At 40.8% G+C, this 13052-nt stretch overlaps 1 protein-coding gene across 12 annotated transcripts in view; it reads right to left on the bottom strand.

Moving 5' to 3' along the window:
- GRIP1 (glutamate receptor interacting protein 1) overlaps nt 1–13052 on the bottom strand; it is a 606928-nt gene that overhangs the window by 34636 nt on the left and 559240 nt on the right. For all 12 annotated transcript variants that reach the window (XM_036492323.2, XM_058673303.1, XM_058673300.1 and 9 more), the window contains 3 exons: nt 6754–6898; nt 5529–5668; nt 5168–5362 (listed from right to left, as the gene is read on the bottom strand). In XM_036492323.2, coding sequence (XP_036348216.2) covers nt 5168–5362; nt 5529–5668; nt 6754–6898 — 480 coding nt within the window. The remainder of the gene's footprint in view (nt 1–5167; nt 5363–5528; nt 5669–6753; nt 6899–13052) is intronic.

Below are 13052 nucleotides of genomic sequence, written 5' to 3' on the forward strand. Positions count from 1 at the left end.
TGGGGAGAAACAATCTCCCATTATTTGCTGGTTCACACTCCAGAAGTCTGAAACAGCCAGGGCTGGTCCAGGCTGAAGTTTAGAGCCAGAAACAAAGTCTGGGGTCCCAAACAAGGGACAGGGACTCAACTACTTGAGCCTTTTAAAGTACAAAGTAGCAAGAAGCTGTGCTCGGGAGTGGAACCAGGACCTGAGCCCAGGCACCCCAACAGGAGAAGCAGGTGTCCCAGCAAGTGTCCTTAGTGTTACAGCAAAGCCCACACAGGGACTGCATTCCTTCATTACGTCTAAAGGATGTTGGGCTCTGACTGTACATGGGATCTTTTATAGATTATTGCCATTTTAATGAAAATTCTAAGAAATCATCAAACAAATACATTATTTATCCAGGTCAGAAAAGGAACAACAGCTAAGAAGAAATAAATATAAGAGTTACTCAAGTTCAAAGCACAATTCTATATAAAATTAATGCCAGCTGGTACCTTGATGGTGGACTTGTAAGCTTCAGAACTGTGAAAAAGTAAGTTCCTGTTGTTTCAGTCACCTAATCTATAATATTTTATTTTGGCAAACTGAGCTAACCCATACAGTTATACTATAACCATATAATTCATTATATGATTCAAAATGGCACTTTTTTTGAGATCGAAATAGACAATGAACTGTACAAGGTCCCTGACAACAGGTATTCAGGGACAATCCTTGGCAACATGGGATATGTGGTCATAGTTCTTAGGTAGTAGAATACTAAGTAGGAAAAAAATGGTCCTAATAATTTGATGAACTGACAAATGCTGAGCTGCAACACCACACATGATAAGGCCAGTGCTCCTTTGACCTAACGTGTGTGACGCTGTTCAAAGACTTCACAAGACAGGAATGCTACATGAGCTCTTGTGTTGCAATATTAGTTTCCTAGCAGTTCAGATGCTCCTCGTTTCTGACACTGGCTCCATGACAGGCCAAGATGCTCTAGAATAACTAATTGAAGAAGTGTCTTTGATTAAAAAATGGTATTTGAGAAGGGATGGTGGAATACAGGTTAACTAACCCCAAGTGGCAGAAGTTAATAGCAGTACACAGAGGCTCATGATGGGATCAGAGCTCAGGCTGCTGCAGTCGGCTGAAATGATTCTTGTGCCTCCTAATTTAGTTTTCATGGAAGGTCAGCATGAACTCACTTTGCTGTCTACTAAGGTCTTACTTAATTCATATAATTTTGAAGTTTTCATTTCTGGCCAAAGGAGGCTTAATGCAAGTGGCCTTACTCTCAACAGGGGCAATATTTTACCCACGAGATAAAGACTAATGCTTGGCATCAAAAGAAAAAATCCTTAGATATTATAATTGATGCAACTGTTCAAAGCTTAACCGTAACAGGTGACAGTGATGTATTAATTCTCAGGATTTAATTTCTGCTACTATGGAAAACATTAATTAAAATTAAATGTAATAAATTTAATTGTTCTCCTTTGCTCCTCTTCTGAAAAAAAATGAGAAATATTGTAATAAAGTAATTCTACGCAATATAACAAACAAACTCAGGGCAGAGCTAACAGATGAATGTAAGAAGCAGTATTTTTTACTTATTGAAAAATAGTAACTAAAGCAAAACCATTACTAATTTCATCATGGGAAAAGAACAGAAGCACAAATATAGAAATTAAGGAACAATACTGGGGACATAATTATAGAAAGTGAGAGATAATGACATGAAAATTAAGCAAGATTATTTAATTATCTGCAAATACATCTGAAAACCTGAATGGATTTTTTTCTTATAGGATACAAGTGATCAAAATTACCTCAAGAGACAAACAAAGCAAAAACAATGATCTGAGTTAAGAATCAGGAATTACAGAGATCACAAGAAGTACACACTATCCAAGAGAAAGGTATGGTCTCAGAACCACCAATTAGCTCGTCTCCTCTCCTACTGACCTTTGCTAAATCCAAGCACAGCAATCATAAAGCTAGAGGAAGGATAAATAAAACGCAAGGGGGCTAAGTGCATAAGATACATGGCAGAGAGGCATATGAGCAATGGAAAAAAGACCAAGAGAGGCGTACTAGGAGAGTTTGCATCCCAGCTACAGAAGTGGGATTGAGGTCACCCCACTGTGCGACTGCTTTAAGCACACTCCTCTTTCCTCACCAACCTGGATCGATCCATCCTATTTTCATTAACTGGATAACACCTGGCCCTGCTGGCAACTGGCTGTTTACTTGTTAACTGTCTGGGGCTGCAGCTGGGTGACCTCTCCTGTGAGAACAGATTATACTGGCTTTGTCTAACAGTGTGTACGCATTGCACATTGGTGTTACCTCTGCCAGTGATCATGTACTTGGTGAGCAGATGTGCTGGTATTTTGGAAGAGCATCAGAGAGCAAAAAGCAGTGTGGTTACACACATTCCCAGATGAAGGCGGAAGATGTACACCAGGGAGGGGAATGGGGCAGCTTTTACAGCCTAAACGGCAACAGTGAAAGGGTTCAAGGACTTTCTGGTCTATGATAGTCAGCTGAGAGGCTGCAGGGACAGGCTAAAAATGAGAATGTATACAAAGGAAAAAATAGAAGGATGATTCTAGCCTTTGCTTTTAAAAACCCACACCACAGCAAAACTTGTTTAACTCAACATCACCTTTTCAGGGAAAGGAAATTTCAGAATTTGAGGTCTTGGTAAACAGCTCCAAATGAGCGATCAGCAATGGCTATGATGGATCCCAACAATTCTTCGGACAAGGAAGGCTGCATTGCATTGTAGGTCCCACCATCGTGAGAACAGAAGGTGGCAGCGTGGTGCTTTGGGCTGTTAGGCTGTCAGAGGACCTTGGTGAGTGCTACACTTGAAAAGATACAGTGTCAAACTTGGATATATTCAAAAGAGAGGCCCACAGGATGAGAAAAGATACCCAAAAGTTAGTGACAGGAACAGTTAAAAGAAATGGGGCTATTTTACTAGAAAGAGGCCTGATAGTTGAGTCTGAGTATCTGAAAGGTTGTCAGGTGCACAGAGCTTCAGACTCCCTCTCAGTGACCTTGAGGGTAACCAGGATCACAGGTGAACACTCTGGGTAGACAGGGTTCAGCATGAGCTGAAGGAGACGAAGGGCTACAAGGAGATGAGAGGGCTGCCCAGCAACGAGGAGCCACCAGTCCCTGTGGGCATTCAAGTGCGTGTAGCGTGTTGCTGTGCGACAGGAACTGATAGGGCAACACTCTAGCTCACTCTCAGCCTTCTAACACCAACTCAGTGACAGTGGCCTTCAACTTCCCCGTCCACTGGGAGAACCACTTGAGGTTAGTTATGTGAAGATGCTTTGTAAACCCTAAGTTCAACAAATATAAGGCATCTTCATTACTTCACATGACTTTAACTCTGTCACGATTGATATTAGAACTACTTATGAGTTCCTTCAGCCTCATAAATGTTTCTAATTGTAAAAGTCAAATAGTACAGCTTCATATTATTATTCAAAATTTTAAAATGCTTCATAAATAATAAGTGGTTCATTTTCTTTCATTAATGAGGGACCAGTATAGGACTGGTAGTGTGCTGATAATCCTGAATCTACAGTATTAAAGAGATGGAGTAACTAAGTTCTTGCATGTCACCTATGGGGTAGAATTCAATCACATCAATCACAAAAAAAATTTATGGCAGAAATGTTTCTATAATAATTAAAAATATATTAATAAGTCTCACAGCATACTTTGATGGAATTTGACTTAATTTTATCTAATATTCTGTGGTGGCCCATCAGTGCTTAGTCAATGAAAATTGCGTGGGTGTTTGGTACAGAGGTAAGAAGCTGTTTGGGGTGGGGGCTGTATTCCATATTGGGGTGCCTAATTCAACTTCTGATTCCCCTGCTCCCAGCCCAGCTTTCTGCTAATGAACACATGAAAAGAAGCCAGTGACAGACCAAGTACTTGGGCCTCTGATTCCCCCATAGAAGAAGTCTGGAAAAAAACCTAGGCTTTCAGCTCTGGATGTCTCAGTTCCAGACTCATGCAGGCATTTGGAGAATGAATTTATTAATGGATGGAAGATCTCTCTCCATTTAGTCTACCTATGTCTCTGTCTGCCTTTTATATAAATCAAATTTAAAAGAGAAAAATAACACATTTGTTAATTGGTGGCATAACAGAAAAAAATCAAAGTCCAATCTTATCTTAGGTATTCAAAGGTTTTCTCATCAAACTCCAATAACATTAATAAGTAACCACTTGACAACTTTGAAATATCATGTAAGTTTGAGTTTTCCAACTCTCTAAAGAGAGTAAGCCAGGCATGCCGGCTGCAAGAAGCCAGGATGACAGTAACCAGACACAGGATCCCTCGAAGTAATGAGGCTACAAAGTAACTCACCTAAAGAGGCCTTCTCCAAAACGTTTATGAATTTTATTCTCTGACTTAAACCCAGGATAGACAAAAGGCTTGGGAGACTCACAAAGAAATACAAACAAGTGTTGATACATTTCTCTTTTGATGTTATGATCCACTGGGAATAATTTTTTTTTAACTTTCAGTTTTCAGTCTGCATTCAGGCGTATTTATGCTTGACTGGTGAATGATTCAGGTTTAACGTTTAATGTAGGTTATAATGTTTCACACAAAAATAGGATGTCTATGAACAAAAACCCAGTACACACTTTCATATATTGTGCCAACAACTCTCAAAATAAGGAATATTCAAGGAACCTCCTACAAGTTTCCATCTAGAGCTGGAAGTCAGCAGGAACAAGTGGGGTTACAATTCTTTGGCTCATCTCCTATGCTAGTCTTCAGAATTCCTCAACTCTTCTTTGTGGAACCCCTGCTGAAAAACAGAACAATGGGATCTGTCTCTAGTGAACTACTTCATGTAGTGCTTCTCCATATTCATGTGAACTTGAAGGACAAGTTCCAGTTTGATCAATTGGTCATCAGTAGATCTAATGCAGGCCTGTTAGTATTTGATAAATGTCCATGACTCCTCCACAGCAAGAAGGAGGAGGAACTGCAAGGCCAGAAAAGTGGAAGCACTCAACAGGTTCAATATGCAAACACTGAAGCAGACACAAGTTAACTGAAGCTGCTGTCTCACAGAGCACAGAGTGACTCTCTAGGAAATGGCTTTAGCAATGACAGGCCCTTTGACAGGCCAAAGCAAGGACATACCTTGGCTCCCATAGCTGGCATCGATGGCAGAGCCATCCCAGGAGTCCACAGCACTGTCCACGCTGGGCACCGTGGAGGGGTACAGGTCAGACAGCTTGCCTGGCTTCTGGGCAGTAGAGGAATCCTCCTCTGTATCCCCCAGATCACTCAAGTGGCTGGGAACAGGGAACTTCTTGGGACTGGAGGCTGACTGGGCTTTAAAGGTAGGGAAAAAGTGTAAGTATCAGAGTTAAGTTTGAATAAAAAGATCCTCAACTACATCATGAAAGGAGTTTTTCAGTACAAATTCCCCCAGAAACCAATATACGTTTTCACAGAGGAAAAGCACTGAAATTCTTCCGTGTGGTTCTCAACCACTCACCATCTGTCTGTTTCTTAATTTTCAGGGTGACAGTCTCGCCTGCCATCTGCAACAAGTGGATGGCTTCACTCAGAGGCTTCCCTTTCAAGCTGCTGCTGTTGATGGCGAGGATTCGGTCTCCTATGTGAATTGCACCAGTTCTGGAACAACACCAAACATACCAGGGAGGTAGAAATAACCCCTGCGGTCCCTGATAAGCCTCACCCAGTCAGGGTTAGAGAGACCAGCAAGACTTGCACAAAGCACTTCCACCTATTTCCTGGGCCACCTTATAAAAGAACTGCAACTATTGGGAGTTACTTCTAGCAAAATTAGAAATAACATTTTAATTAGATTTGAAAAGGGACTTGTATACTTTTTAAACTCCAAGAAAGCTGAGTCATTTGATAAGCCCCACAACAATCCCAGGAAAATAACAAATGGATTGATGTATCGTCTTGTCTAACAAAGGTATCTAGGGACTGGAGCAGAATGTCATGTTATAGGGGTCTCTGTTAATATGAGAATATTAAACTCCCACAGTTTCTGAGCTACCTCAGTCCCCTCATTTGTACAAGATGTTGGACAAATATTTCTAACGTACCTTGTAGTCTACAATTCTACAATGCTATGTCCCTATTTTTCAAGCCATTGTCTTTAGCTATCAGGCCACATGATGCCTTTGTGCCCCTAGGTTACTGGAGAACAAGTGTGGTTGTAGGGCCTGTGATGTACTCAACAGTATCTTAGAAAGAGATGCAGCGTGCACCGTTGCCCAAGAAAGCAGTGGACATTGCAAACTGAAGGTATTACTTCACTATGCCTTGCTCCCTGGAATCTTTGAAGCCGAAGCCTGTGTCAACTCTTCCTGAACACACAGCAGCTAAGCACAGCACCTGTCAGGTAGCAGAGACACAGTCAATGTTTGCAACAAGTCTTTTAACCTTCCTGAACTTTAGTCTTCTTTTCTCAAAATGGACACAATATGGATCCACCTCCAGTGGTCGCTTTATCCATTTCTGGAGAGGAGCATCAATGATAAGCCCCATGACATCTTTTACTGACTCTCTCAGAGTCAAGTCAGTGCTCTGCTGGAGAGTTCTCAAGCTCCAAAATCAATGCTTTGTGCAGAACTGAAAAACTCAACAGCTAGCCAGAGAGGAGAGGGAGCAGGCTTTCTTCGTGGCTGTAAGGAAGGCAGCTCTTCTTTGACACAGGGAATTACAGCAGTTTCTTCAAATCTTACCTTTCTGCTAATCCCCCTTTAGTTAGGCTTGAAATGATTATAGGATCAAACGGCTCTTCAGTTCCTGAAATTGTGATGCCAAGGGGACCCCCATAGCGCTTAAGCTCCACGGTGTAAATAATTGCTCCGGAACTTTCTTGTTCATCTGCAATAAATGTCAAGGTGTCATAATTGATTTCTTTGGAAAAAGCAAAACAAGACATCACATGCATTCATAAACAAAGGTAGGAAATTCGAAACATTAAAGCATTACATCTCAGAAAAATAATCACTTGGTGAAGTCAAATTTCTTAACAGGATTTTATACATTCCAATAAGGAATGCAACTGTCAGTTCAAAGGAAGGGGAACGTGGCCTAAAGATTACATCTTTAAATCTGTGAGCGATTCTCCCATTAGGTGATCTGGACTGGATCCATGTCCAGGACAGAGTCTGCCTAGCATTGTGTAAGCACAATAAGTGAGAAATATCTGTAGAATAAACGTATGGCCTAGTAGGAGGTACAGGAGAAGTCACTCAGCAACAAAAAGGATTGGGCAATGTAATTTCCATTTTCAAGATTTATAAGCATACTCACTTTAAAAATTGATTTATTTCTTGATAAGGGATGGACAGTGAAACAGAAAGGTGAGATAATACTGTTTATTAAGTGGGTTCACTCCTCAAATGCCCATGATGGTTGAGATGGGTCAGAAACAAAGTCAGGGACTGGGGACTCAAATGGATCCCATGTGGGTAGACATTAATGGAGCTATTACTTGCAGCGTTCCAGGGTTCTCACCAGCAGGTGTTGGAGTCAGGAACAGGGCCCACATATCAATGCAGCTTGTCTGATATGACATGTGGGTATCCTAACCTATGTTTTATACCACTAGACCAAATGCCCGCCCCTGAGCTAATTTTATTTTATTTTATTTTCCTGTGACATTTCTTTTTATTTGTTTTATTTTTTTTTATCAAACTCTCCTTTTATTTATATTGTTGACAATCTTTACATAGTTACGGTAAAAAGGTTCAGGGGTTATAGGGAAGTGGGTAAAACTATTACGTCCATATTGTTTCCTTCTTGTATCTGAGGTAAAGGGGGATACTGAGGGAGAAGCCCCACACATTTTCCCACCCTCCCCAAGTCCCGGATGTGGGGCATGCTCTGAGATCCTTGCTCAAGTGGTTTTAATAGTTCACCCGTTATGAATCGCTGCCATTGCTAATTTTAAATACGGAAAAGTTTATTTTGTTCAGGTGTGGAGCGAACTACAAGACTTATATGAGTGAGACCTAAAGAACTCGGCTTGGAGACCAAAACAGTAAGCAGCATCCCACTGACTATCTCCTGAATCACAAGTCCCACCGAAGGCAGGGATCTGACTGGTTCTCTCTTCTGCTCTTGACTTGTAAGCTAACCTTCCACATCTTATGCATTTTGGTTATTTCACAGAGGTATGAGGGCGAGGTATTTGTGAATGTGTCTGCCTAAGATATTGGCTGGAAAGATATCACAGGTCACCATCAAAGTAGTGGGTGCTGTGAATATGTCAGGGTTGTGAGTATGAAATCTCAGAATTTGGGCCTGGCACAATAGCTTAGTGGCTACAATCCTCACCTTGTACTAGCTGGGATTCCATATGGATGCCGGTTCTAATCCTGGTGGTCCTGCTTCCTTCCCTTCTAACTCCCTGCTTGTTGCCTGGGAAAACAGTTGAGGACAGCCCAAACTCTTGGGATTCTACACCCACTTGGGAGACCTGGAAGAAGCTCCAGGCTTCTGGCTTTGGATCAGCTTAGCGCCAGCTGTTGCTACCACTTGGGGAGTAAATTATTGGATGGAAGATCTTCCTCTCTGTCTTTCCTCTGCTCTGTATATCTGCCTTTCCAATGAAAATAAATAAATAAAAAGAAAGAAACCTCAGAATTCAAAGGGATTTATTTGTTTTTGATATGCTTAAGGTTCGTGGACATTTCTTGTTTCACTTCTTGGGCGCAGGAGCTGTCAATGGTTACGGAGCTGCTTTATTTCCACAGCTACTTAAACAAAATAGTTAGCTTTTACAATCAGAACGCAATCAAATGAAGCACTAATATGGTCCTATTTTTGCCAGGAGCAGCTGTTTATTCACAATGTGAAACCCTAAGATAAAGCAGAAAACAAAAGCCTGAGCTACCATTCAATTATCTGTGTGTGCAGTGAAGAACTGGGGTGACCACACAATGAAGGGTCGATGGAGCACCATGGGAGGAAATATGTCCTCCCTGTCAGCATTTGCCTCCCTTCTGGCTATAAATGGGAGTTGTGGAAAGTGGTCATCACTTTCACTGCCTTCACCCACCTCTATAAAGAAGCTCCAACCATTGAGAATTAAAGACTTTCTGCCATACTCTGTGATGCTTGAATCAGCAGTTGGGTTATGGAAATCCTGAATGTTAGACTTATGTTAGCAGCTGAGACTGTTCCACATTAAGTCTAACACAGCTCTGTCTGGTTCACAAACTTCTGCACTGCTTCTAAGTTGGGGCCAATAGGCTGGCAGTGATGTGCCAAGGATGCAAGTCAAAAGTCTTGTTTGCCAACAGTACACGATATTTTGTCATCCTTGAGAGCTGGCTTGGATATAAATGGAGTACTCACTGGATAGAGTACATGTACTTTGTAGCCAGCACCACTGATTATATAAAATCTAGATAAAACTCTGGGTAATTCATTTAATTAGTAACCCCCTAACATATTGACAGTACTTCAAAAGGCTCATGGAAAATTGAATTAAAAGGTTAAGTTTTTATTGAGTGCAAAAATTTTGAAACTCAGGTATAGTTTTGCCATACTATGCATTTTTCTGCTTCTATTTTTAATTTTATGGTACAATTCCATAGACTTTGGGATCTTCCCTACCCCTTTCCCAAATTCCCTCCCCTCAACTGATTCCCTCCATATTATTACAATAGTATAGTCTTTCATAAGCAGTCATAAGTAAAAATCAAATACATCACTTCTCCTTTAAAGTTTATTTTTTCATTTGTTAGAAAAAAATCTTTCAGAACTTGTATTGTGGTATAACAGATAAAGTTGCCTTCATCTCTCCTTAAGTGCCTGACAGCTGGGTCAGGGTCAGGGTCAGGCCAAATCCAAGAACCAGGACCTTATCCCAGGTCTCCCATGTGGGTGTCAGAGGACCCAAGTACTGGAGCCATCACTTGGAGCTGTCAGGGTATGTTCTAGCAGGTATCTGGAATGAGTGGAGTAAGGACTCAAACCCAAGTATTCTAATATGGGATGTGGGCATTCCAAGCAGTATTTTAATCATTATGCCAAATATCTTCTTCAAATTTTTCAATCCCATTTTACCAAGAACATTTTAAAGTACTCTTATAGCTAATAACTAGTTATTGCTGGGCATTCTTCTGGTCGTTCAGTGTGGGTGTTTACATCACCAGAAGTATCCTGACCTTTGAACGTTCTTCATACATATATCCACTCATGTCCTATATGTATATGAAAATCAGGCAAATGTTAAGAATTACTGCCAATACATTTTAATGTATTGATGTTGTTCCGTTCTTTATTTTTAAAAAGCAGGTTTTTTTGGGGGGGACACATTATTAATATTTCCATGATGGAAAGATTCAAGGTCTGGCATTTCTTTAAAACAGTCCAGTGTGCAGGTGAGATGAAGAAATTATCCTGGGAATATGGACAAAGCAGGATTGCTCAAGAATCAGTGACTATGACACTGAATGATGCATGCTAATTCATCACACTGGTTTCATCTTTTTGTACAGAACTGTCTCTCTTTCTCTATATATATTTGTATGTAAATTTTCACAACACATTTCTTAAAAAAGGAAATATACATTCTCTTATAAAGCCATATATAGATGCCTTTAATAAACAGATATTTAATTATTCTGGCCTCCTTGCCTTCACAGATGATGGTCGCAGGGGCTGCCTGCACTGGTATTTTTCAGAACATATGGCCAGTCTGCTCACAGGGCGCAGTTTCCAGGCTCTTCTGCTGCCACTCGCTCTTGAAGAGTCCTACTTTGGCTCGGTCAGTTTTTTCATAGGAATCATTTTCCTCAAAAGATTTCCATACTTTGGATCTAGTCTTTGTTTCTTGTCTTCCCCCACCTCAGCTATTTCCATTATTCTCTTTTCTTTCTGAAAGATTCTAAAAACATAGATCTTAAAACGTACTCTCAGACTTGAAGCTTTCCGTTGGTTCCCTAACTCCTCAAGGATAAAATATAACCCCTTGCCCAGAGCTGAGCTAGCACTTCCCTCCAGGGGGGTCACACATTCTCCCCATGCCATTCCAGTCTCCTAAACTCTCCCCCTTTCTGACATCTCTAACCCTTGTATGTTAGTTCTTGTACACTAATGTCTTCCCTCCATTTGTTTCCCCTCGATAATTTCTTCTCTTACTTCATGCTTGGCTCCAATGTCTTGTCCTTCAGGGAGACTTCTCAACACCTCAGCAGGAGCCAGAGGACTTTTTTAAGAGATCCTTTGACTTCTGTGAATTCTTTGGTATTTTTCTACTTCGTTTTCATATTTGTCTCTCACCAAAGGGAAAAGATTAAAAATCAACGTGAATTCTCCCCAGTGAACGAAATTAAACACCAAGGAGTTAGAGTCACTCATATCGTACTGATCTTTGGAGGGGCACAAACCACGGTAATATGTAGAGTTCTTGGCTCTCTGAAGACTAGTTGTGCCCTTATTAAGAATGCATAGACTGGCTTGACTATTCCCTCTATGATTTTATGATCTCTCTCCTTGTCTCCTTCATTAGCAATAGAGTCATCTTGGAAACAGATGTTTTTATTTCCTTGTCTCCACCAATCTAGAACTATGCCTGCTACCTAGCAGAATTCCCCACATGCCTGAAATGAGCAAATGGACACAACAATGCTAGCACGCAGTCACTGATCCACAGGAAGAGATCTTCAAGGGAGCTGTGAGTTAGCCGCTGTGCCTCATCAATCCGTATGGTTTCTTTTCTCTAAGACAGGTAGGCAAAGTCAGTCTGGATTATCTCAAGACTGAGAATGAGAACTGAGCTGATACTGTAGGAACCAACAAATCCTGAAATTTCTCCCGCCACCATTCTAAGAGTATTAAGTCTGCTGAACTTCCAGTTTTATCTGCCTGCTTGGCTTTAGCCCAGTTGGCATCTGGAAGAACCTACTACTTGGGAGAAGGGCAGTGGCTTCCATTTACAAAGGGGTGCTCAGGGCATTCAAGAGGTGGAAGGGCTCCAAAATACTTTCCTCTGAAGGCTGTTACAGTTTAGAAAGCTTAGCAAGGAGCAACTCCAGTGTTTAACCAGAAGAGAAATTCTTCTGAAAAGAAAAACACAGAATCACCACTAAGTTTCAAAGTGAGGCTAAACAGATGTTAACGATATTATAAGCAGCTTTTATATCACAACAGAAGGTTTACAACTCTTAGTCAAAGACGGGAAAGGGGGCTAGCCTACTTGTTTGTTCTGCTCAGCTCTAGTTAAGAAAATTAATGGGACCACCGAACAGATGTAAAATTGCTGCGTTACTTATCCGCAGTGTTATTTTCAGCCTTCTGGAGTGCAGCCTGTTTAACAAATCGAACCCTCTCATGAATCCACAATGGCAGCTGCTTCAGGGGCCAAATAGGAGGCCTGGATATGAGAGACAGCCTTTGCAAGCACATGTTGGCAGGTCAATCAAAGTTCACTTCAGCTAAAAGTGATGAAACTGATTTTAGAATATGGCTAAGTTTCTAGAGTTGGAGAAATCTGAGAGACTAAATCATTAGAACAATATTTCCTACAACTTCTTAATCATCGTGTGGTCATTTTACCTATTTATGTCAAGACAATATACTAAGAAACTTCCAAGAAGTTGTTGACTGTTTAAGAAGCAACAGATGTCTTTGCATGTGAAAACTTCTGTTTCAAAGCTAGGGTGACACTGCTTCTCAAAGCATGGATTTAGGACCAGCAGCTTTGGAATCATTATACAAGTGGTCAGGTATGCAAATTTTCACCTTACTTTATCCTTAAACCTGCAGAATTGGAAACTCTGGGAGAGGGGCACAATCAGCTACATTTTTACGAGGTCCCCCTGGTGATTCTGACGTACTAAAATTGCAGACCATATTTGGAGAAACAAAGATGAAAAAGGAGAGAATACTATATTTATCCTGGCTTAATATTTTCTTTTCAAAATACTTTCTTCTACTACCACTAGCACATCTAGGATTCTTCTGGGGAACTTGTATGGGATATATATTAATATTCAAATGTAATGAATATATATTCATATTC

Source organism: Ochotona princeps, chromosome 15 (assembly GCF_030435755.1).
Source record: "Ochotona princeps isolate mOchPri1 chromosome 15, mOchPri1.hap1, whole genome shotgun sequence".
Lineage (NCBI taxonomy): Eukaryota > Metazoa > Chordata > Mammalia > Lagomorpha > Ochotonidae > Ochotona > Ochotona princeps.